The sequence below is a fragment of the Caretta caretta genome, chromosome 9 (genome assembly GCF_965140235.1).
Source record: "Caretta caretta isolate rCarCar2 chromosome 9, rCarCar1.hap1, whole genome shotgun sequence".
Classification (NCBI taxonomy): domain Eukaryota; kingdom Metazoa; phylum Chordata; order Testudines; family Cheloniidae; genus Caretta; species Caretta caretta.
Genome location: NC_134214.1, coordinates 81,620,847 through 81,644,639, shown reverse-complemented (window position 1 = coordinate 81,644,639; position 23,793 = coordinate 81,620,847). Strand labels below are relative to the sequence as shown.

The window sequence follows — 23,793 nt, the reverse complement described above, 5'->3', positions numbered from 1 at the left end:
CTTTGTGTAGCATATGTTGTGTCTGTGATAGAGTTGTTATCAGGGTGTTCCAGACATGAAGACATATTGACCTGCTTCAGGTCCTATGTCTTTATGTGACCATGTAAACTTCCTGGAACCTCAAAGGGGATTCACTTTGAGTTTTGAGCAAGGGATTAAGTCAGTTCCTACTTTATCCAAGCCTGCCCTGTATCTGTGTGTGGAGTGGGGGTGGGGGTTGAGGGTGTGGGGGCTGTATAATGTCTTTCCCCCAAATTAAGCCTGTTTCACCAAGCTTGTGCATGAGCTTGTGAACTCACCTTGTATTTTAATAAATGCTGAAGTGCTGTCATTGCCCATTTCATTGGAAGCCCTACACTCATAGAGGCCTTCATCATCTTTTTTCACTCGTTCGATGACCAGGGTGTTATTTTCCATGGAAATTCCTGTGTTAGAGGGATACAGTTTAATTTGATTGCAGAATATATTTGTCAAGAAAGAATGTCCAACAGGAGCTGTGTTGAAAATGGCCTCAATGGCCACTGCAGCCCTGCTCTGGTACCTCCAGTAGCAGCCACAAGAGATCTTCTAGTGCTGGTATGTTATATTCATCTTTGTTTGCGGTACCATGCTGCAAACCCCTCCCTGGCCACCTGCTCTCAATGCACTTGTCATGTTAACTCCACAGTGACAACTTTGCAGCCTGTGCAGAACAGGTGTATTTTATTCATGCAGCCTGATACTGCTCCCATGGAAGGCAATGGGGGCATGACTGGGCCCAGAATGAGCTCACTGGGACAAATGCTGCTCTCCGTTACACCTGCAAAACTCCCAGCAGGATTTGCCTCTGCCCTTCCCAGCCCAAGAGTTGCACTGCATTTGAGGAGATGTCATTAGAACATATTAAATACAACTCTCTTATTAACCCAATATGCTTTTCAGACCAGGCCGGAGGGGCACAGAGGGGCTGCACCTCACTGGGTGAGGAGTTCAAACTGAGTCCCCACCCACACACCTGGAGCTTATGAGCGACTGTATTGCCTGCTGAGGCACAATGCCTCTCCAAGAAGTGACCCCTCTCCTCCTCTGTGGAGGACTGTACCTACCTGGCACAATGTAGTGCTCAGTAGGGAAAGGAATTATGTAGATTGATCCAAGGTGGCCTGGCTAGGGCATAACGGGATACAATGAAGGAAAGGAAAACTGAGGCTAAATGTCAGTGAGACAGCAATGTCTAAGACTACAGCACTGCCTCCCAAGGGAAATGATGAGCACCCTGTCTCTTGAGACTTTTAAAATGGGGACAAAGCCCTGAAGAACCCACTATTTGGCTCAATCTTGCATTCATGAGGGAGGAGATGGCCTACATGTGGCCTAACTCAGCCTTCGCTAGCTTCACTTTCTCTGATTCGGTGACACACGATTCCAAGCTCATTTGGTTTACTAAGAAGATGCCATTAACAGAACAGGGGAAATACATTGGGCCTTGAGTCCAAAGGTTTTAAGTTTGCAGTGTGTTCTGCCCATGAATTCTGTTGTTGTTAACAAGAGCTGTGCACATAACTCACCATGCACAGCGCTGAAATATTTACCCTGGGGTGGTTTTTTCAGATATATTTTTTATGTGTTCATCAGTTGGATGAGTTACATGCTTGTCCCTCTCGAATTATTTATAAAACTTCACTAGCTGTTAAGAGCTTCTGCTCAGAACGGTCTGATCTGAGTTATGGAGGATTCTAGATTTCCTAACCCAAGAAACAAAATTAAAGTGAGAGGAACCAGTTACTAACATTGGTTTCTCCATGACATAAAGGGTATTTCAGGATAGAGGGGCCAGGAAAGAATTCCAAGCTCAGGCAAACATTCCAAGCCTGGGGCAGCACTGCCCGTGTGTGTGTTGGCTGAGCTGACAGCTGTTTCTCATCATTGTTTTATGCTGAGGGAAATAAAGACACAGTATATTATGCCCTGCAGCCGGCTAAGTGATCCTAAGTGGAGACACTACCATTGACTTCAACAAGCTCCAGATCAGGCCTTAAGAACATCCAGCAGTTCAGGCTCACATTTTTAGATAGTGCTTAGCAAGCGGTGAAGCGCCCTGCTTTTTGTACGCATAAAGAACCATCTTGGACATGCCTGATGGGCAGCTGGGTGCTCAGCACCTTGATTTCCCTTGCCAGTGTCAGTTCTGCACATATATGGTCAATTCTGCAGGCACAAGCAGTGGCATGTGCAAAACTGGGCACGTATAATCAAGCACTGGTTTGAAGCTAGTTGGTTATTTTGGCCTCTGTAATCCCATTTGCAAACCACATCAGCAGCCAGGTGTAGATAATGTGGTCTGAGTCATTTACAGCGTCCTGGGTTGATAGCATTTGGCACTCATCACGCACTGCTGTTAACAACTCCACCAAATGCCAGGCAGGGGAGAATCCAGGACCAACACGGCTTGCAAATCTGTGAACACGTTACCATTGTTTCCCTTTCGGCACCTGTTGTGGTCCACACTCACCTGAAGCAGGTGAAATGGGGTAGCCATTTTTCCACCACGCAATATGAGGCGTTGGGGTTCCATTTACTCTGCACTCCAGCATGATCTTGCCACTGACGTTAACCTCCCGGTCTGCGAGGTTCTGCATAATATGTGGCACTGCCTTTGCTGCATTCACAAAGGAAAACAACACACCATCAGCCCGAGGGCAGGTCTATACTTAAAATGCGACAGCAGCGCAACTGCCCTGGAGGCGCTTCAGTGAAGAAGCTACGGGAGAACCTCTGCCATGGGCACAGTTAATCCACCTCCCAGAGAGGTGGTAGCTATGTTGATGGGAGAAGCCCTCCTGTCAGCATAGCCCTGTCTACACTGGGGCTTTGGTCGGTATAAGAGCATCACTCAGGGGAGTGGGTTTTTCACACCCCTGAGCGATGTAATTATACCAATGTAAAGCTATAGTGTAGACCTGGCCTTAAGGAGGCATCTTCTAAAGACTTACATTTTCATCGGCACATAAAGGCCTTGCCCTAATGTGTTGGCTGCAGAAAGGTTTATTAATGAAAAAGGTGTGTAGTGAGCAAAACCAACAAACAGAGCATGTCTTTCATTAGGAATGGGCAAATTCATTTTGCTGAATTTCAAACCCACTAAGGGTACGTCTACACTACCCGCTGGATCGGCCGGCAGTGATCGATCCAGCGGGGATCGATTTATTGTGTCTAGTCTAGACGCGATAAATTGACTTCTGTACTCCAGCTCTGCGAGAGGCGCAGGCGGAGTCAATGGGGGAGCGGCAGCATTCGACTCACTGCGGTGAAGACACCACGGTAAGTCGATCTAAGTACGTCGACTTCAGCTATGTTATTCACGTAGCTGAAGTTGCGTAACTTAGATCAATCCCTTCCCCTTCCGCCCCCCCCCCGTGTAGACCAGGACTAAGTTTCACTCAGAGTTGAATGTTACTTAGTCCCTGTGAACAAACAAAGGATCAGGTTGGGGGCAGAGCAAAAACACACAAAGGGAGCGTAAAGAAAGGAGCAAAGAAAAGAGAGGAAAATGCTAGGAGTCTCTGTTGCCCAGTACCTTGTGTGCAGTCATTTACACCACTGCAAAGTTCAGCACGAAAGCGCTTTACCCACACTTCATATTCATTTTACACTGCTGTCAACGACTGCAAAAGGTGCAGGACCCCAGAGAACAAAGCCCAGAGTACGCTGTAAAAAACAGCCTGAAACATGGAGAATAGCCAGTGCGCATAGGATAAAGAGGAAGATCCAATACACGCAGAATCGGAAAGGGACATTGAAAGGCTTCATGGCTGGTTTTCTATAGTGGGAGGAGAAATGTTTTGGGGAAAGTGTGCTCATGTAGCATGCTCTCAGGATGAATTGCCTCCCAGCCACTACAGACAAATAAGAAGCAACTGGTAACTCACAGAAAGACATGTTCAAAATCCCAGCTCTTCTGTATGTGTACTAATAGCCTAGCTGTTGTTCCCCCCATCCCCCTGCCACTGTGTGTAGGTGTCTGTGTAGGTGGAAATCTGACTAAGTGAACAAAAATATCTGCAAGGGGAAAAGAAAGTGAATTGCTTGAATGCAATGTGCAGAAAAGGACTCGGTGTCTGCACATCTGGTTGTTGTGAAGGGTGGTAAGGACACTAGTTATGGGGGAAAGGCCAGTACAGGAAATGACAGAAGGAGTCATAGTCTCTTTCCCCCCTTGGGCCATTGGAAAGAGAAGAGCGATGCATTGATTTATTGTTTTAATAAGTCACCAAGGCACTGCCCACGCAGGCATCAGAACAGCGCTAGCTATAGTGTGGGTGAGAATTTTTTCCGTCTTTCTCTCTCTGTGTCTGCATGCGTGTTTGTAAATCTCATGATAATGTCTCTGTCTGCACTCATGAAGGACACTGCATTGAAACTGCTAGTAACAGCTTTACTTAACCATGACATGTGTAGCTAGCACAATATGGGCTGGTCCTTACCAGGCAGGGGCTTACTGCAGCATGTCTGTCCCTGTCTGTCTCTCGCAATAATCTAAGTGCAGAACCTAACTTCGGGATCACACTCAAACTTCCTGTGAATAACTGTGCTCTCCACTACATGGGTAGGCACAGTTTGCTTAGGGTCTCCCCCATGCTCCACTTCTGTTCCATGCTTTTTGTTCTCCGCTAGAAGACAGATGAGAATACCTGGGGCCTCACAACCCTTCTGCTGGTACCGCCTCCTTCTTAGAAGTCTGAGGCCTGATTGCCCATACTCACACGAGTATAAATCAGGAGAAACTCCACTGAAATTAGTGGGCTTACGCTGGTGTAAAACTGGGACAAGATTCCAGCCTGTCGTCTTTAGATAGCCACAGATAGCAAGGACACTGAGCTCTGTAATATTTATTATTGACACTAAATTTAAAGAGAGAGGTTCTTGGAGTCAAGATACAGAAAAGAAAAACCTGCTATTGCTTTAAATGTAAAGAGTGAATACCCTTCGATTCCATGCTCCTGGCCAATGTCCTTTGCAATTACATTTGACGGGCCTAAATCTTATTCATGGTTTCAGAGTAGCAGCCGTGTTAGTCTGTATCCGCAAAAAGAAGAGGAGGACTTGTGGCACCTTAGAGACTAACACATTTATTTGAGCATGAGCTTTCGTGAGCTACAGCTCACTTCATCGGATGCTTATGCTCAAATAAACTGTTAGTCTCTAAGGTGCCACTAGTACTTCTAATCTTATTCATGTTACATATAACCGTGGTAATCATCATGGGATGTAATCTCATTGGATGTTTTACCAAAGCATGACAGACCTTGGGTGGGCCACCCAAGGGACATGCTGGTGGGGTTGGCAAGATGGTAGGTGGTGCTCGTTCTTCTGAGTCTGCACTAAATCAACACCCCAGCGTGGAGTTAGGAGGACATGATGCTGCTGTAGTCGCTGCATGTGGTGACTGAAGATGCCACAGCACTTTGCATGGGAACGGGGCTGGTGCTCTGGTCAGGTGCCCCGTTCAGTACTGCAAACGCCAGGCTCAACCAGTTCTCCCTTGTTGTCTCAAGTGGCCAACCTATCCTAAGCTATGGTGCTTAGGCACTGCTGTGCACTGTCAAATAGCTGCAGCATGTCAGGGGCGTGGCGCATATGGGCTAAATAATTCCTGCATGTACAGGGCCATGTCTCAATGGATGGAAATCAGTGTAGCTCGATCAAATTCAATGGAGCTATGATGATTTGCACCAGCTCAGGATTTGGCCCACGGTTTGTAAATCAGGTCTTAGAGATCTGTAAAGCCATTTGGGATCCTTTCCGATGAAAGGTGCTACATGTGTAGAGGTCATTGTAGTCAACTGTTAACACAACAGAAAAATACATCCAGGCAATACCTGACTGATCCTGAGCACCTGCCATTCCCAAGGACATCGGTGGGCATGGCAGATGCTCAGCACCCTGCTCATAGTACCTTTAGTTGTTGTTTTCAGACAACAAGGCCTACCTTTAACGTTGAGCTGGGTGTGCTGTTCTTGCACTTCCGTGCTGTTGTGTCGATTCTGAGCGCTGCACTTGTACCATCCAGCGTGTTCCTTTGTGACGTTACTAATGGCCAGTGTCAAGGAAATGGAGTATTTGTCAATTTGCTCCTGCATGAAGCTGGCAGGCACGACCTGTGCGGAGGGGTAGTACCATGCCAGGTGATTGTAAATGTATCTGGAGGCTCTGCAGGTCAGCTGAACATCACTCCCAACAATGGTGGTGATCGGTCGGTCTGTCTGCAGACCCGATTTTACATCTAGGGGAAAGAGAAAACACACCTGGAATGAAAGCACAACTGAGAGGATTTTTGGCTGCTTGTTTTCACCTTGAGGGCCAAATTTCAAAGACCAACACAATGGGATGAGCCAGAAAAATGCAACCCCAAAAGCCTGCAATTGCACATGCAAACAAGCATTTGTGCTTGCAAATTGGGTAAATATGTGTTCACTGCCTGGTCCATGAGCCTTTCATAGTTTGGCCCTGAGTGTACTAAGAACTACACAATCAGTAATTAACTAAAATGATGTGTAGAATTAGTTAATGCGCTGAGGCTAATCAAGCTAACTTGTAATCAAGCGAGACCGCTCTCCATGCAGACTGATATGCACGCTTGAGATGCTTTCCCTCTGTCTACAGTCAAAGCCACAAGATATTGTTTTATCAGAGTAAAAAAAACCCACTCATATTATTGTTCTTCACAGGTAACATTGGCTTTCTCTACAATTCCACAATCTCCCCAACCCTAGAAACCTCCTTTATTTCTACTATACCAATATTTGTCTTCGTCACATCTGCCTCAAGGGGTATTTATTTGGTCACTGAACAGATGATTTAAAAATCCTTGCAGCTTTAACTTTTAATAGACTCAAATAAAGAAATATCAGGAGGTATGAAGCCAGTTCATCTGTGACAGAATCCTTGGGTCCTTACCTTTTTTGTGTTTTACTCCAGACAAAACTTCCACTGGCTAAGTGCCAATGTGAATCCCACTGAAGACAAAAGAAGTTGTTTCTGAGTAAGGACTCAGCGGTTTAACCCCAAGACATTATCCTCACCCTCTGTGTGAGCCACCAGAGAACTGGAGTGTGGGAAACATGGTCTCCTCGCCTCCCTTTTATTCTATTTCCAATGACCTGTCCATCCCAGAGCCTTACTTTCACAATTGGGGCCCATTAATAATAAACTCAGTTGGCTCTGGAATGATCTCCTTCTATCTGGCAGATCAGGATTTTGGAGCAAATGAAGTGGAGATCTCTGAAGACTCCCTTCCAGATTTTCCTTAAGACCCAGCATATGCTGGGACAGGACAATTAGGGAGTGTCCATTCTATATAGTCCTCCAGCAAGGATGAATGTTTGCAATAAAGCTGCTTGTTCTTTGCTTTAATGCTGCTCTGTAACTATTCATTAAAGGCCTCCTAATAATTAGGATGTAACAGACAGCACTTTGGCAATGACAGAACTTAGTGTAGGAGGAGCAACTACTGCACTTAACAGCATGACACGCTCCACAGTTGAGAAATACCCAATCTGCCACATATATATAATTCTAATTTTTTAATTAACATGGCCCACATTAAATGGATTAAAAGCTGGCTGATTGGTCTCAAAATGTAACTGTCAAGAGGAAATCATTGTCACAAGTGGTCAGGATGCCAGCTTTACATCTCAGCACTTAGGTCTTTTGCATTTGTGAAATGAAGAAAATGGCCATTGATTGTGGAGAGACTTTGCAGTATTAGAGCCTTAAAGTTCTACTTTTTCCACAGGGTGAATTCCACTGAGTGACTGGGGGTGGGGGGAATCTCTTCCTCCATGGTGGCTGGAATTAGAAGGTTTTGGGTATGCACTGTCTAGGGCGGGGAGTGCTAGCTGGAAACCCGCACAGAGGTTTGAGGCATTTCCTGGGTGAGCCTTGAGTTCTTCTTAAACTGTGCCTTTTTCTGAGCTAAAATCATTTTCAGTTTTCTAGCCTCCCAAATGAACTTTTCACATGCATGTTTTTCTACTAACTTAACATTCTGGGAGCACAGCGTTGGGTTGTTTTACTTTCTGTTTCTTCTGCTGACATTTTTTTAGTTAGCATTTTGAATATTTTTAGCTGGGACTTCTGTTATTTTCTTCCATCTCATTAGCCTTTCAAGAAGCTCTATCTGCTCTGATAGAATATTTATTGATTTTTAGGTACAGTGGAAAGAAAAAAAGTTTCTCTCTTTCTCTCTCTCCCCTTTCTCCTCCCTTGTCTAGGGAGGAATTTAAGTTTTGAAAGAATGTTACAGTTTAGTCCATCTCTAGACTACTAAGCGTTCACAATCCTGAACCTAAGATGTAATTAATGTCTTCTCTCTGAACAGACACTATTTTATAAGACACCTAATAAGTCTCCTGTAAGAACCAACCACGTGGCCTTTTCTCTTTTATCAGCGGTCTCTGCACATTTGTCTTCTGTATTGTATTATGGGCTAGTAGTAGCGATACTCACTCCAGTTGTGCGGGATTCCCTAACACAATTGGGAATGCACCATTGGGGGAAGGTAAAATGTCAGCATAAATCAAAAGGGAAGTCTGGTACCATTTGTATTTACAAGGAATTAATTGGTTTTAATTTCCTGTGCTTTGCACAATAATGTATATAATTTAAAACTTCTGCTGTGTCCCAAATTCCATGTCTGAGCCTGTCAGGATAGCGGAGACGCCTCCTGTCAGCCATAGAGAGTGCAGAAAGAGCAAGAGAGGGGGTGAGCCTGACAATCTGAAGCAACACAGATCTTTTCATGTGGCCTGTAAACATGTCAGGAATGAGCAAATTGATAGTGGCAAACATTTGTAGAATTGTCCAATTCCTAAAGCATTACAGTATTTGACAGCAGATTCTTATCTGATGTCTGACATAGAATATTTTCTTTCGAGTAGAGATCGTTCACTCCATTTTTCTGCATTCTTGTTACAGCCAGATAAGGGTGGAGGAGGAGCTGTTGTTATTGTTTATTTATTATTAATTATTATTAATATTGAATGCAGGAGCACACAGAGATGTCAGCCAGGTTGAAGTCCCATTTTGCTGGATGCTATACAAACACATAGGGCTCGATTGTAAGTTCTCAATGCATATGGGGTGGTATGTGGTTGACGTGCCCAAGTTGCAGACCAGAGACTAAAGGCAAGAGACTTCTCAGAACAGGAATTTCTGATATTTGCTCCTCTCGTGTTACAACAGATTCCAAAGTAGTTACTTCCAGTGGGTGTCCCTGACCAGTGGTGAGGCAGTCCTAAAGGTTTGATATATTGACCATATAGCATCTTCCCAATGCAAAATATTACTATGGGGCAACTAGGTGTCAAAACTGGGGTAGACAGTATAAACTGAAGACAAATCTGATATCTTATTGAAACTGTATGGGGGATTTAACTAAGTAGAATGTAAAAACTGGAGTAAGAGTTAGGACAGGACATTCCTAATTATCACAAAGTACTGTGAGTGCTTTACTTGGGCAAAGCAGCCAGGACACCTGCAGGAAGAGCCTAAAGAAGGTATAGCTCTGCCATCTACTGATATCATTTTCCCTTTAAAGATGGCCCCCTTATATGGTTTGGTTTTAGAGTAATGCCCAACCTCCCTGCAATGAAATGTATTCTGCTGGCCATGAAACATATTAAAAGTAGCTTTCAGTGCTATTTCCAGTGTCTCTGTGAGTTCTGTAGGCACCTGCCCGTAGAAGGACAAATGAATTAATCTGATATTGCAATAGGTCAAAGGGCGAGTTTTCTTTCCTTTCTGAAATGAATTTAATGTTGGTGAAAGTGCCAGGTTGGCGGCCCTGGAGTCTGAAGTATTATATTTTCACCCAGAACAGGTGCAGTCTGGACAACGATGTGCAGGTTTCCCCATTATTCCCCATTACACTGCATGGCCAAAACACTTCAACCCTGACCTGAAAGGACTATCTCTAGAGCAAGAGGGGAGTTCGGTCTCCATGGCTCATTCTGTACTTGGTTCCTTGGCAAGGACTCTCAACAAGGAACCCAACTGGCCCCAGTTTGGAGGAGGTTTGGTTACTTGTTCATTTGAAAGTGGCTTGAGATTCATCAAGTCATTTCACATAGGACAATAAGAGATAATGAGAGTTCAAGATTTTTGTGCTCGCTAGTGGTTGGATTAACCACCGAGCTCTACAAATGGAAGCTGAGCAGGCGCTAGACTTTGGGTGGCTGGGATCAATTCTGTTAAATCTTCTGCTCTCTTCACAAAGGCCCATCCATCATCCCGGTGTACTTTCAAACCCTGATTCCAGCCAGTGTCATCAAGCCTCAGATTCTGGCTGCATCACACTCAGCAGCCTGACTGCTAAAAATTGGATGTTGTCTTTTGCCCTACGTCTCGTTCTGCAGGGTGCTGTAACATGTCGGAAAGACTAAAACCTTACAGTGTGCGGCAGATCATGACCTGTTTTCATAGGATGTAATATTGACCTAGCATTTAGACATAGCTCCGTCTGATGTACAAGATACTCTCCTTCTCCACCTGCAGTCAAGTGTCCATAATCAGGACCAGCCTTATATGCAAATAACTGCTGTGGTCCCTGTGATTATGGATACCCCAGGCATATCTCACAAACCATCTCAGTCTCTCCCTCCAGCTTTGGGACTAGATGGCGAGGCAACTCTCCATGTGATTTCTCCAGCGTCTTAGGAGCCTGCGAATCCAAAACCCAGACATGTCTATTCCACAAAAGATGGGAAAAATTGTACATTTCCTTCTTTGTCAGCCTTGCACAGTATGGAAGGTGGGCAGAGTTTTTCTATATGTGAATCAGGCCCAGAGTTGTTGCTCTTCTGACATCTGCAAGGGGACTGGCCTCTTTGATGGAGTCACATGCACCTCTCAGCAAAGGATCATCCCACCAAGAGACAAAGCTGCAGGTCAGACTTGGTAATATTTTACCAATGGAATCTAAACAATTCCACTTTAGGGACTGTGCTGTCTGCATTTAGCAAGATTCAGTTTACTTGTGATCCATAAATGTCATCATTCTTCCTTAAACATCTGATTTATGTGAGTCGGTTGCTATCTTTTAATGTCTCTCCTTCTCCCAGGATGGCATGGAACTCATATGCTTCCCTTTAGGGGTGAGAATGTCTCTCCTAGCCCTGTTCATGATCTGGTATATTTCAGATGGAAAGAAGACAATTTTGTGATGGGAATAACCCTACATGGTTTGATGTAAGCAGCACATGGATAACGAGGGCTCATGTCACATTGTCTCTGGAATGTTAATATAAAATGCCTTCTGGGCTGTTCTCTCTCTCTTTCCATTTTTCTTTAGAGAAATTTATTACCAAGTCAAAACTCCTTTCAATGTAGAAGTCAAAGTTCAGCTTTCTTAGGTTTTAAGGCTAGACAGGACCATTGTGATCATATAGTCTCACCTCCTGCATAACACAAGCCATCGGACTTCCTTGAATTAATTCCTGCTTCACATCCCATAACAGTGGTTGAACTACCGCATATCTTTTAGAGGAAAAAACCCCACGCACTCTTCATTCAATTTCCAGTGATGGAGAATCCACCGCAACCCTTGGTAAGTTATTCCTGACTGTTAAAAATGGGTGCCTTAAACGTTTGCTCCCTGTATGGAAAAATATTGGCCTCAAACAAAATTAAAAGAAGGTTTGAAATATAAAACTTCCAACTGCTCCAGAGAAAACTAACCTTTCTGCCAAGTTGTCTAACAAACGTCTCTGTGGACAAAACAGCTTCATTAGTGGGGTGAAAGGTTTTTACCACTAACAGGCCCATGGGTGGCTGCCACCCTTTGAACCTCATCTTGTTCCACTTGTATTTCCCACATTGAGCAGCCACAAAATTGGTTTTAGTAGAGGATGGAGAGTATTAAAAAGCATTGTGGGTGGAATAGCAATGGGAACAGACTGATTTGATCATTGAGAAACCCATCCAAACATAATATCTGGCACTGCTCAGAGCAGAATGAAGCCTACATGAAGGTTCATATATGGCAGTGGTAAGTGTATAATTAATAACTGATCTCCAGCCCGACAGGGCTGTTTCTGGGACTTCTGAGATCTGTGCTGTCTCTCTCAGAAGAGCATCCTAGGAGGAGGGAGAGTCTTTTCCCTAGACCAGAAATTATTGGAACACAGAGCACTCTGAGCCAGTGTTCCCTCTAATTTTCCCCATCCATGTGCAGAATGGAGTTTGTTATGTGCACCAATATGGAGGTGATGTGTGAGGTGTTATGTACACATATTGGTGTACATAACAAAATTCATGTGGCGGGGTGGGGCCGAGGAGTTTGGAGTATGGGAGGGGGCTCAGGGCTGGGGCAGATGGTTGTGGGGGAGGGAGGCTGAGGGCTCCGGCTGGGGGTGAGGGCTCTGGGGTGGGGCCGGGGATGAGGGGCTCAGGGCTGGGGCAGAGGGTTGGGCTGAGAGGGGCTGAGGGCTCTGGGGTGGGGCTGGGGATGAGGGGTTCAGGGTGCAGTGGGGCTCCCCGGGGCTATGGTGGGGAGAGAGGATTCCTCCCCCCTCTCTCTCACAACAGCAGCACCAGGGCTGGTGGGGGAGAGGCGCCTCTCCCCCAGCTGCGGCAAGTCCAGGCCAGGTTGGGTTGGGCCTGGAGGAGAGGTGCCTGTCCCCTGGCCGCGACAGGTTCAGGGCTGGGCTGGGTCAGGACTGTGGGAGGGGTGCCACGGGAGGTCCAGAGCTTGGGGAAAAGCATCTCTCCCCGCCGCAGCCCAGGGTGCAGTGGGGCTCCCCGGGGCTATGGTGGGGAGAGAGGATTCCTCCCCCCTCTCTCTCACAACAGCAGCACCAGGGCTGGTGGGGGAGAGGCGCCTCTCCCCCAGCTGCGGCAAGTCCAGGCCAGGTTGGGTTGGGCCTGGAGGAGAGGTGCCTGTCCCCTGGCCGCGACAGGTTCAGGGCTGGGCTGGGTCAGGACTGTGGGAGGGGTGCCACGGGAGGTCCAGAGCTTGGGGAAAAGCATCTCTCCCCGCCGCAGCCCTGAGTGCCTGCGCGGTGCTTAATAATCAGCTGCGTGGCCATGCAGCTTAGAGGGAACTTAGACTCTGATCACCTCTAACCTATTCCCACCCCTGACAACCCCCAGTGCCGGGGGCCTGTGCAGAAGGGTCTTGTAGGGCTGCATATATTGGCCTTATGTTGCTCCTGCATTGGAGAAATACGCCGGGGGGACATAGCCGTCCTGTTATGGCCCCTGCATGCCACCAGGTAACAAGATTGGCAGTGAGGTTTGATGCACACATTCCTTCTTACCCTTATTTAAAAAATTACTGATATACTTTACAGGCATGGTCCTAAACGACACAGTGTACAAGAGTCCCTGCAGTGTGTAGGGCTATTACTGCAGTGTAGCTGGAACTGCGTGAAGGATTCATGCTGGATAGTTTCTTCAGTGAGTTTTGCCTTTTCTTGTGATCCTGGGCAGACTGCGATGCTTTCAGGGACATCTGTTGTTTGGAATTATTCCTGGATGAGTTCCATGAATGACTACTGTGCCTGTAGCTCCTTCCCGAGCAATATGCTGTTTGTATTCAACACTCAGCAACTGAGTTGTTTTGCATGAACAAGTCACACTGTGTGTCTGCATTCCCTGACAGGAGAGCTTCACTCTTCGTATCCATTTCCCGGTGCAAATATGAACGGTTGAGAATTTGACATTTGCTTTATATGAAGCGTCTGCAATATTTGTTTAAAATTTGCCATTTCCGTGTAAATTCCTGCTGGTAGAGTGTGTCCAGAAAGGGAACTCAGAAGGGAGGATGCACAGTTAAGATTCATTTGTTTAAACATTTGGACAAATATGCCTGGACATTTGGACAAATATGCCAGGGTGTAAAACCTTCTGATTTCACTGCTAAGGGATTCTACACTAACAGATTAAACGGATATGGGTTTGGAGTTGTGTTATTTGGAGAAATAATATAGAATCATAGAAATCTAGGGCTGGAAGAGCCCTCAAGAAGTCATCCAGTTCAGTCCCCTTAATTAGACATTAGACGTTAAGAAAAACTTTCTAACTACAACTGTGGGATTGGGTCAGGTCCAGATATGGCCCTTGCTTATCTTTGCAAACCTCATTGACTCCAATGGGATTGCACCATTGTAGGAAAGGGCTAATTTGACACCTAGGTGCCGGAGACCCCATGAAGTCCACTAGGGACTTTGCTATTGCCATTGATACTACATGGAAATTGCTTGGATTCGGTGGTGATGGGCAATGGTATGAAATCCTGAGATAGATAAAACAGTGCAACCAAGCTTTTATAAAGCAAGCACCCATCATCTGTGCAGCCTGTTATTTACCTGAGACATAGAACTTGATGCTTCTCTCCTCTTTACCAATCTTGTTTGAAGCCACACAGTAATAGATCCCTGATGCATTGCTATGTTCTGTAGTCAACTTGCTTATGATCTGCCAAGCAAAGGGAGAAAAAGAAAGGGGTTTGTTTTTAGTGGATCCATAGTGGGGCAGTGGGAAAGGGCGATAAATGCAGTAGATGAAAGTGTTATATTTTATGGTAGAAAAACTACAATTAGCAAAGGAATCACTATTAATGAATGAAGCCCAGCACCGGGCAAATGTTTTTCTCCATCTCCGTTTATCTCAGTCAGTGCACTTCCCTTTCCCAACCCCAGCAACTCCTCCCCTTTACTTCCTCCCCCTACAGACAGGGCTTCTCTTTGCAACACACCTGTGGGACATAGACACAAAAGAAAAATTCATGCAAGAACCTGAAAATACAGGGCTTCTCGTTTATTCAGTGCCAATAACTTTTCCAACAACCTCACATTCATGATTCTTTATTTCTGCTGTAAATAATTTTCAACAAGGAGAGGATGCCAAACTTTGTGTGGACATTAGGTAACTCTGAACCTAAAAATGGGTGATGTCCCTTGAAATGAGGTCAGTTGAGAGGTATGTTCCCCTGGGGCAGGAAAGTACTTGGCCCTGTCTTTGATGAGGTTTAGTTTGTTCTTGTAGGGATTCCTTGGGTCAGAGGCTGCCTCAACACAACAGGTCTCTCCTCTGACCCCGAGGAAAATATCAGAATTTGTGAAATGTAGAAGACACTAGCAGAAAACCCAGAAGACATTGCTAGGACAGCAAGCTGGATTTCAAATGGAGGGGACTCTTTCAGCATTGGTGGGGAAGAACTTCTTTCAATGGTTCAGTCGGAGATGTGGGCCAAGTTCAAGTCCATTCTTATTGTCTTGTGTTTCTGGAGATCTCTCTATGCTGCTCCGCTTTGATACATGCCCTTCTGAACAAACGGATTGTCTCATGGCTCTGGGTCATCATGATGCAACATCACACTATCATTAGGAAAAGTCAGCTGGTCTCATCTTATTTCTGGATATTTCATTGGTACTGCTAGCAAGGTGCTGAACCCCTTACAACTGAGATGCTCCTGCAAGATTACTTTGCATTTCTCTGGAGTTTTTCACCTGAGGATCTCAAAACACACATTTGGAACAAATATCACTTTCCTTGAAGTCCCTTTTAACGAGTTTGAGAGCCAGAACTTATAGCACTCCCCCTGGCCTTTTGGCCTTCTCTCGGAGTGCTTTGATGTGTAGAAAAGCATCTCAGGATTTTCTTTTTAATATCCTAAACTAAATACACACAAGACATTCCTTTTCTCCTCATAAAGTTTCACCTTGCCTGTGGTTGGAGCAGGGTGGGATGTATTTTCAGTGAGTTGCTTAAGATTTTCTGAGCTTTGTTGCTTTAAATCCTGTAGGGAAATGAGATTCAAAGGTTTGATCCCATGTGAATTTTACAGTTCACCTCTGCATAAGAACAAGTAAATGAAAAAGTGTCTTTGTTTCTCATGGGGACATACTGTGCTGTAGTTAAGCAAAACCAGGGGAAAAATCCAGTTCCCCTGGCCTCCAACACAGGAACAGTAGTGAGCCCCCAAATGCTGCCACTGCACTTCATTTCTGATGTGTCAACAGCCATTTCATGGGAATGAAATTGCACCAAAGAGGGAACATTTTTTGTACATTTTTTCTACCAGTCCTCCCCCTCCCCCCACTATAACACTTAATAATGGCCCTGATTCTGCAAAGTACTTGAACACTTTGATTTAACATTAAGCACTTGCTGAACTGGACCAATATCATCTGTATTATTATCAGAGCTTATATTTATATAGGTTTTTTTAATCTCCCAAACGATTTGTGCAGGAATTGCTGCAGTCAGGACTGCGAGTCAGCAACCTCTGAGATGAAATTGGACAGCTGTTTGACAGCTCACAGCCTCACTGCATGTCAGTTCTGCACTGGAAGTCAAGGAGAATACTAGGTAGCCCGTTAAAATGGCAGGGGAGAGGTTGCAGGTAGGCAGAATGTAATTATCCCTAGAGGAATTTGGCAAGAGCACCAAGAGAAACAACCCTATGCCTCTGAAAACTGCCATGAGATCTTACTGTCCACTTGCTGGTCAAGAATACAGGATTTAAAAAATTTAGTCTATATCCCAAGGAAAACCCTGATAGCAGGGAAAGGAGAAGAGAAGATAACTAGAAGCCTTGCTATGCAGATGTCATTTATCAAGGAAGTACTTAGATGTGAAGGTGATTGGAGGAGTGGGGAAACATTCCCCATTCTTCCAATTTGGGGGAATTTCTTGGGGAAATCTTACTGAAGGAAGGAGAGAGAGAGTAATAGATTTCCTTGTTTGCATATAATGCCCTCAGGTACCATGGTGATAAGTGCAGTATACTCATCTAGATATGGCAGATAAGTCCTCAGTTTAGTGTCTTGTCTTAGAAAGAGCACCTCAAGAAGCCCTCCAAAAAGTGGCTTTCACAACAGCAGCATTCAGCAGAGAAATGCATAGGATTTCAGTGGGGGAAATGAAGACTTCAAAGTGATTTTATTTAATAAGATGAATCCCTTGAAACCATTATGCATCAGCTTTTCACTCTGGCTTTATGCTTCTGGGTAAATCTCTGAGATCAGGAGTCCAATTATCTTTGCAGCATCTTAAATAAAGTTCTCAGTTGCCAGACTGCCCTAATCTTGTTTCAGTTTCCAATAAAATGATGCTCTGGAACACACAAATATTCCACAAGGGGTGTTAACAAGTTTGCACAAATCCCTCAGCCCCTCCCGTAGTAAAATCAGACAGGTTTGTCTTTCACTCAGCAACATATACCTGGCTGAACCTGAATAGAGTGGTTAGGAAGCCAGTACTGGGATCTGCTTTTGAAGTAGCCATGGACAAACTCGGCAAACAGGTTCCGTGGACAAGTAACCCCTATTAACCCCGAGGGTTAAAAAAAATCATTTCATACACAATGCAGATGTTTCCACAGATGTTCATCAGCTGTTATTCTAGATAGTTAAAAAAAAAACCAACAGGCTGAACAAACATCACCACCATTAAATATGTCTGTGCTTGGCCTTGAACCACAGGTGGAGATTAGGGGACTGTTGCCATCCCTTTTGAATTTAAAATAATTGTAATGCACAAGAAAAATGTGCAAAAGGAGGGTGAGTGTGGGGAGTGGGATGAAACTGAGCAAATGAAAACATAAGGCTAACATAGGGGAACAGAGGCCTAACAGTGAAGCCTAGTAGATTGGAGTCATATCTCAAGTGAGGTGGAGAAGACCTATCAGTTGGGACATTTAAAACAGAACTGGGGACAAAGCACTGAAGGATATTCTGATGGAATGATCCTACATTGCTTGCAGGGAAGAGCTAAATGATCCAGTGAGTCCTCTCCATCTCATAATTTCTATGCTTAAGGTATTCAACAGGCATGGACAGACCTGGAAAATTGTACGAGGAGTAGAAGTATCCCGACCATGTTGTCATCTGCTGGATCCAAACTTTTATCCTATTTTTCTCTGAACAGATCTTTTCAGCTAGAATACCGTGCTCTCTGCTGAGTTATAGGGACTGCTCTGAAGTCAAATCTGCAATTACTTTGAAACGACCCATGTTTGTAGTGCCGTTATCATTGACGAAAGGTGGCAAATTGATACTTGAGAGACTGTAGTCTTCTGTTTTCCCTCTGTAGCAGCCCACACACAAGTGCAGTTCAAGCTTCCACAACACACTGCCCCTTGCCAGCATGACTAGCAATTCAGCGGTGTGTCTAACGAATCCTCTGCTCCTCTGCCGAGACTGTGCATAAGCTGATTAATGACAAGGTATTGCAACGGCAGTTGTACTTTGGATACTTTTCTCGAGGGAGTTGGATTGAACCCCCATCAATCACTGCAGAGAGGCCACCAAATGCCCTGCAGGGCTGAACAATTTCTGAACGCTGGGGCTGGCTTTGAACTCTCAATATAGAAGGCTTCATTGGCCCTTACATAATCCCTGGGCCACCCAGTCACTCTAGTCCAAGTGCCACAAGATTAACTAATAAATAGTTATAATAAAAGCAAGTTAACTAATTAAGTTTAAAACCTGTCCACAAAAGAGATGACTGCAATCTCTAAGGCAAGTAACGAGAAGACACTGCTAAAAAAAAAAAAAACGGACGGGAATAGTCCAATACATTCCATATGTTTAACTGTGTAATGTTCCTGCACTGATAAAAAAAAAGAAGAACCTATTTTAGAGGCAGCCAAGATGCATTCCACAGTCACACAACATGAGTGTTCTAAGACAAGCACAGGGTAGCTCGGCTTTTCCTTTAAGCTAGAGTAAGCTGGAGCCAGGAAAAATAAATAATTTTTTCTACCCTTTGTTTTCAGTTCCTTGGTCTCATCCCTCCCTCTTCTGGCTCTAGTTAACAATTCTTCTCTCTTTCACTCCTTAGCTACATGTGGGCGAGGATGAGGAGGAGAGAAAGGGGGTAGAAAAGTGATCAGCTGTCTAACGGTGGCAGCGTGGGGAAGGAGATGGCTAGAGGGAGATGAAATTAACAGGAATTTCACTAGAAATCCTGCAAAGAATATATCAATTAGCTCCTTATTCAGTCACTTGGAGGGCAATGGTATCATACTTGTATTTCATTGTTAAAGTTGCTGTCTTAACTATCCCAGTCAGATCTTAGCATGTTCATTTAAAAGCTGATAAAGGAAGGTGTGAGGACTAACAATTAGATAAGGGGCCAGGGAGCGGACTGAGGACTTCTGGGCTCTTCTCTCAGCTCTATGAATGATTAGCTCTGTGTCCTTGGGCAAGTCATTTAATCTTTGCGTGACTCAGTTTCCCTGTCAAATGAAGACAATAGCTACCTACCTCTCAGGCGAATTGGTTGGCTTACTGATTGTAAAGTGCTATGAGATCCTCAGGTGAAAGGTGCTGAATAAGCACAAAGTATTATTATCACGTATATAAACATGGAATGAAAAAACCCCTCACTGGTGAGTTATGCATCATGTGGTTGTTTTGCTTACATTTGAGGGCCCTTTCATATAAAATACTTTGTGCCAAATTGTACTGATGGCCACTCCCACCAGGGTCCGACAGTCATGCTTTGTTTGGAAAATGACTGAATGGTGCATCATTGCTTGAAAGGGCTGGCAGGCTATTGGCTCATGGTGGTTCTGGGAAACCCACCAACTTAATTAGCAGCTGCCATTTGGAGCAAGGGAGCCAGTACTGCTTGCTCTAGACATGAACAATCACTACAGGCACGATCATTGCATCTTTAGACCCACCTCTGCTGTGAGTAACCTAGACTGGGCCTGGCCCTAGTGCTGATGGGCAGGGGGCTGACTGTGCCTGGAGCATTCCTGTACCCCGGAGTACCCCAAGCAAACTAGCAGGTCCTGTGCTCTGCAGGAGTGGTGAGACTGCTTTTGCCTCTCACCCTGGGATTCACAAACAAACAAACCCAAAGTGGGCAGGGCGGCCCTTGGCATGGCTCCTTGGAGCTCACCAGGCACTCTGGGAAGAAGGCTAAGCCCTTGAAAGGGATGGTGCAGCCCACCTATTGCCCTGTACACTGGAGAGCTCAGGGAGGAGTTGTGCCACTGTGTCCTGCCCTCTGCATAAGCCAGAGCCTACATGGCACAATCTGCTTTCTGGAATTTGGATGCCTTAACAGAACTCTGGGGTGTGACTGCTCACCTGGCCTTGTTAAACAGACAAACATGCTGCTGTTTTTGGAAGCTCATTTGAAATGTGCACACGTGTGGGGTGATATTTTTAAAATATCTTGTTAGCTGTTCACATATCTCCAGCTGACAAACTATGCAGCTCAATCCCTGTCTTGTGCACCCCCAGGCACTATACTTCATTCCTCCAGGGCAGTTTAACTCTGATGTTTTCAGCTGGAGCTGCTTAACTTCCCCCTAGGTCCTCCTGAAATTCACCAGCCAGATAAAATCATAAGGCTCCCCACAAAAAAAAAATCCAATCAGCCGCATGAACAGGGCAAACTGACTCATCAGATTCTGAATCACATATACACGTGTGGCAGAGAAAAGACCCACAGAAACAAGGATTGCATTATCTATGGACCCTGCTATTTTTTTTTTTTTACTATGACCTTTTCGCCCAACTTCAGATCAATACAATCAGTTTTATAATGGGAAAGAGAATAAAGGAATATTATCCCAGCATCTTTCAACCTGAAGGGAAAATCTCAAAGCAATTTATGTCCTGTGAGATGCTTCACCTGGCACTAAAATGAAGCCACTTCTGGAGGCGGCTTAACAGTTTAAGACAGGAAGTGAAGACTCCAGTGTCCAACCAAAACTGCAGGGAGAAATTAGTTGGCAGAACATAAATTGGCCAAATAGGAATTTGGCCAGGAAGTCTGAATTAATGCCCTGGTTATTGTGCATGCTGTGGTGTCCAGAATAACCTTAAGGCTGAAACTCACTCATGAGTCATCAGTCTTTGGGCAGGGAACTTCACAGAGGGAGAGCGATGAAATTCCCCTCCCGATCTGTGAAAAGGAATAATAACAACATCCCTACATCCCACAAGGATAATGTAAGACTTCATTGATTTTTGTGTGCAAGGCACTCAGAGATCCTAGCAAGGCATTATTATGAGATGGTTGGACATCTCAACTGAAAAATGTCCCCTCCAGCAGCACAGATCCCCTAGCACCTTGCTGGGTCATTGGATCGCTACTGATGCAGGGAAAACTCAGGGCTAAAAGAAAATGCAGTAGAGCCTCAACCAAAGTTCAAAACTCAGTGCACTTGATAGAGAGCAAAATTCTGGTTTTAGGGCAGCAGCCCCAGGAATTTATGGGGGATGGTTTCTGCATTTTCAGAAGGCAGGGCCCTAAAGTATTAGTGTCACTTTACAAACATGCATCTCTGCAGTCCTTTGAGACCCTGAAATTGAAGGAGTCTGAGACAGAGTGTAGTGAAGAGCTGGAGACGAGGGAAAATTCACCCTCCCCTTTGCAGGACTTCATCTATGGCAGGACAGGCTCAAGTCACACAGGAAAAATAACCAATTTCAGCTAATCCCATATTCATAACACAGTCAATAAAAGCCAGGTTAACCCAGTCTCCAACATCTTTATTATTTCATCTGGCTAGTCAAATGCAGATGAATTACTTGCTAGGACATGGTGGGAATGGATTGGTACATTTCCTGTCTGTTTCATTTCTGGTGGGAATAACCACTGATAAAAACAAGGAAAAGTCTGAAGGCTACAAGATTTCATCAGTGTCTTTTAAAAATTATATTCTATTATCCAACGGCTCCACTTAACTCAACACAGATAGCCTTGGTCTTCAGAAAGGGGGTGGGTTGGATTGTCCACAATGTAAGCTGGCAGACAAGAGGGGTGAAATCTGAGATTCACATAACCTAACTTTATTAATAGGAATAAATCTTAATCAAGACACAGTTATTAGGAAAGACTAAAGAATGCCTTTATAAGCAGCGGGCCAGGGGGAGATGAAAACGAATGAACGAATCATAAATTGTAAAATTATATAATTTATAAATGTATCTTTTAATTAAAGTTTAATAATCAAATATTTAAATGTGTACGTACAAAGGGTATGTACTGAGAGTTTGGGAAAGCACAAAAACATAAATACTTCAGCAAGACTGAAATCTAGAAAAAGCAACAAAGGCCAGAAAAGGCTACTGCAAACGGGGATCAAACAACAGCTGCAAAGTTATTTTAAAAATCCCAAAGGAACAAAACAGTTTTGTTGCAGAGAGATTGCTTACAGGGAGAACGAGTCATATTTAGAAAAATAAACTTGGGTGGAGGAGCATGGATCTATGTATCCTTGGCTATGTCTACACTACTGCGGTAAGTCGGCCTACGCGACGCAACTCCAGCTACGTGAATAACGTAGCTGGAGTCAATGCACCTTAGGTTGAGTTACTGCAGGGTCTACACCCTGGGGGGTTGACGGGACAAAATCTCCCATCGACTTACCTTACTCTTCTCGTCGGGGGTAGAGTACAGAGCAATCTGCAGTCGATTTGGCAGGTCTTTACTAGACCAGCTAAATAGATTGCCAGTGGATCGATCTCGGAGCGTTGATCCCTTCCGTAGCATAGACCTGCCTCTTGTCTTCACTACCGTGCTAAATCAGCGCCGCTGTGATTGATGCAGCGATGGCGATTTAGTGCATTGGGTGAAGATGTACTACATTGACAGGTGTAGACACCGCGTTAAGTCGATGTAAGTTACATCGCTCAGAGGGCTGTTTTTTTCACATCCCTGAGCAATGTAACTTACATCGACTTAAGCCGTAGTGTAGACAAGGCCTTATTAAGGTACTTACATGATAGTACCTGAGCACCGCACAATCTACATGTATTTATCTTCGCAGCAGGAGGAAACTGCTATTATCCCAGTTTTACCGATGTGGAACTGATGCACAGAGACAATAAGTGATTTGCCCAAGTTTAGTTCCTTAACCACTGGACCGTCCTGCTTCTGACTGTTTCAGGAGAAGAGATGGGGCCAAAGAGCCTTCTGCTTCTAGTTCACTGTTCTGAATTCTACTTAATGATGAGCCATGATTGATCAGAAGCTTATGGGAATTAAGGCAGTGGTCTCAGCCCATGGCTCCTGGGCGGATGTCATCATTAAGGAAGGCACCTTTGTCAATGGACTCAGGAAGGCAAGGACTGAATGAGTCACAGAAACCATACTAGACATGGTCTGTTCTGGCCAGGGATGGGAGAAGAAATTTGCCCTGTGCTGTCCCTGCTATTCCTGTTCTGAGGAAGGCTTTGTGAGCTGCTTTGAGTTGGGCTTGTGGTACTCTTCTCCCCTGTCTGTTAGACTAATGTCCACTAAAGCTCTGCAAAATGATCAACTTTCACTTCATCCGTTGTCATCAGGAGGATTATTTTTTGTGATTTTGTTCACGAGACTTTGCAGTTTTGGGGAAGGGTAATTGTTGCAGGTTTGGGCAGAGAAGGCAGCCTGAGGCTGAAATTCCAGAAACAATTGGTCAGATATTTGCCCTTGGCCAAAACTTGCCAGGTTTGCACCTGAAAGACTTTTTGGGGAGGAAGAATGGGAGGTGGGGTGAGGTTGGGTATTTGCCTTTTGTGTGGAAAACAAAACAAAATAAAAGAGTCATGTTTATGTTTTGTTGCAGTGTTTCAGGAATCCCAGCCCGATGCACAAAGCAGCAGCTGCTGCTGAAAGACTGGTGGAGGGGGGAATTTAAAACTGTTGCAGCAATTGCAAGACACCTTATTTGCGCCGTGGCTTTTAAAACTGATTTTCAAACACCCAGAAGGGTCTGTTTCATGATCACGCATGTGGGGAGTCTGATTCTCCTCTCACATCGGTTTCCCAGCGCCATTTGCTTCAATGGAGTTATTCCTGCAT

At 44.8% G+C, this 23,793-nt stretch overlaps 1 protein-coding gene and 1 long non-coding RNA gene across 3 annotated transcripts in view; one reads left to right on the top strand and one right to left on the bottom strand.

Moving 5' to 3' along the window:
• Positions 1-23,793, bottom strand: part of LOC125642670 (vascular endothelial growth factor receptor kdr-like) — a 184,419-nt gene that overhangs the window by 47,411 nt on the left and 113,215 nt on the right. For both annotated transcript variants that reach the window (XM_048864348.2, XM_048864349.2), the window contains exons 12-15: positions 14,346-14,454; positions 5,969-6,262; positions 2,492-2,638; positions 300-425 (exon numbers count right to left, since the gene is read on the bottom strand). In XM_048864348.2, coding sequence (XP_048720305.2) covers positions 300-425; positions 2,492-2,638; positions 5,969-6,262; positions 14,346-14,454 — 676 coding nt within the window. The remainder of the gene's footprint in view (positions 1-299; positions 426-2,491; positions 2,639-5,968; positions 6,263-14,345; positions 14,455-23,793) is intronic.
• Positions 11,450-23,793, top strand: part of LOC142073230 (uncharacterized) — a 77,045-nt gene continuing 64,701 nt past the window's right edge. Inside the window, exon 1 of the long non-coding RNA XR_012669996.1 lies at positions 11,450-11,584. This is a non-coding gene — a long non-coding RNA (uncharacterized LOC142073230). The remainder of the gene's footprint in view (positions 11,585-23,793) is intronic.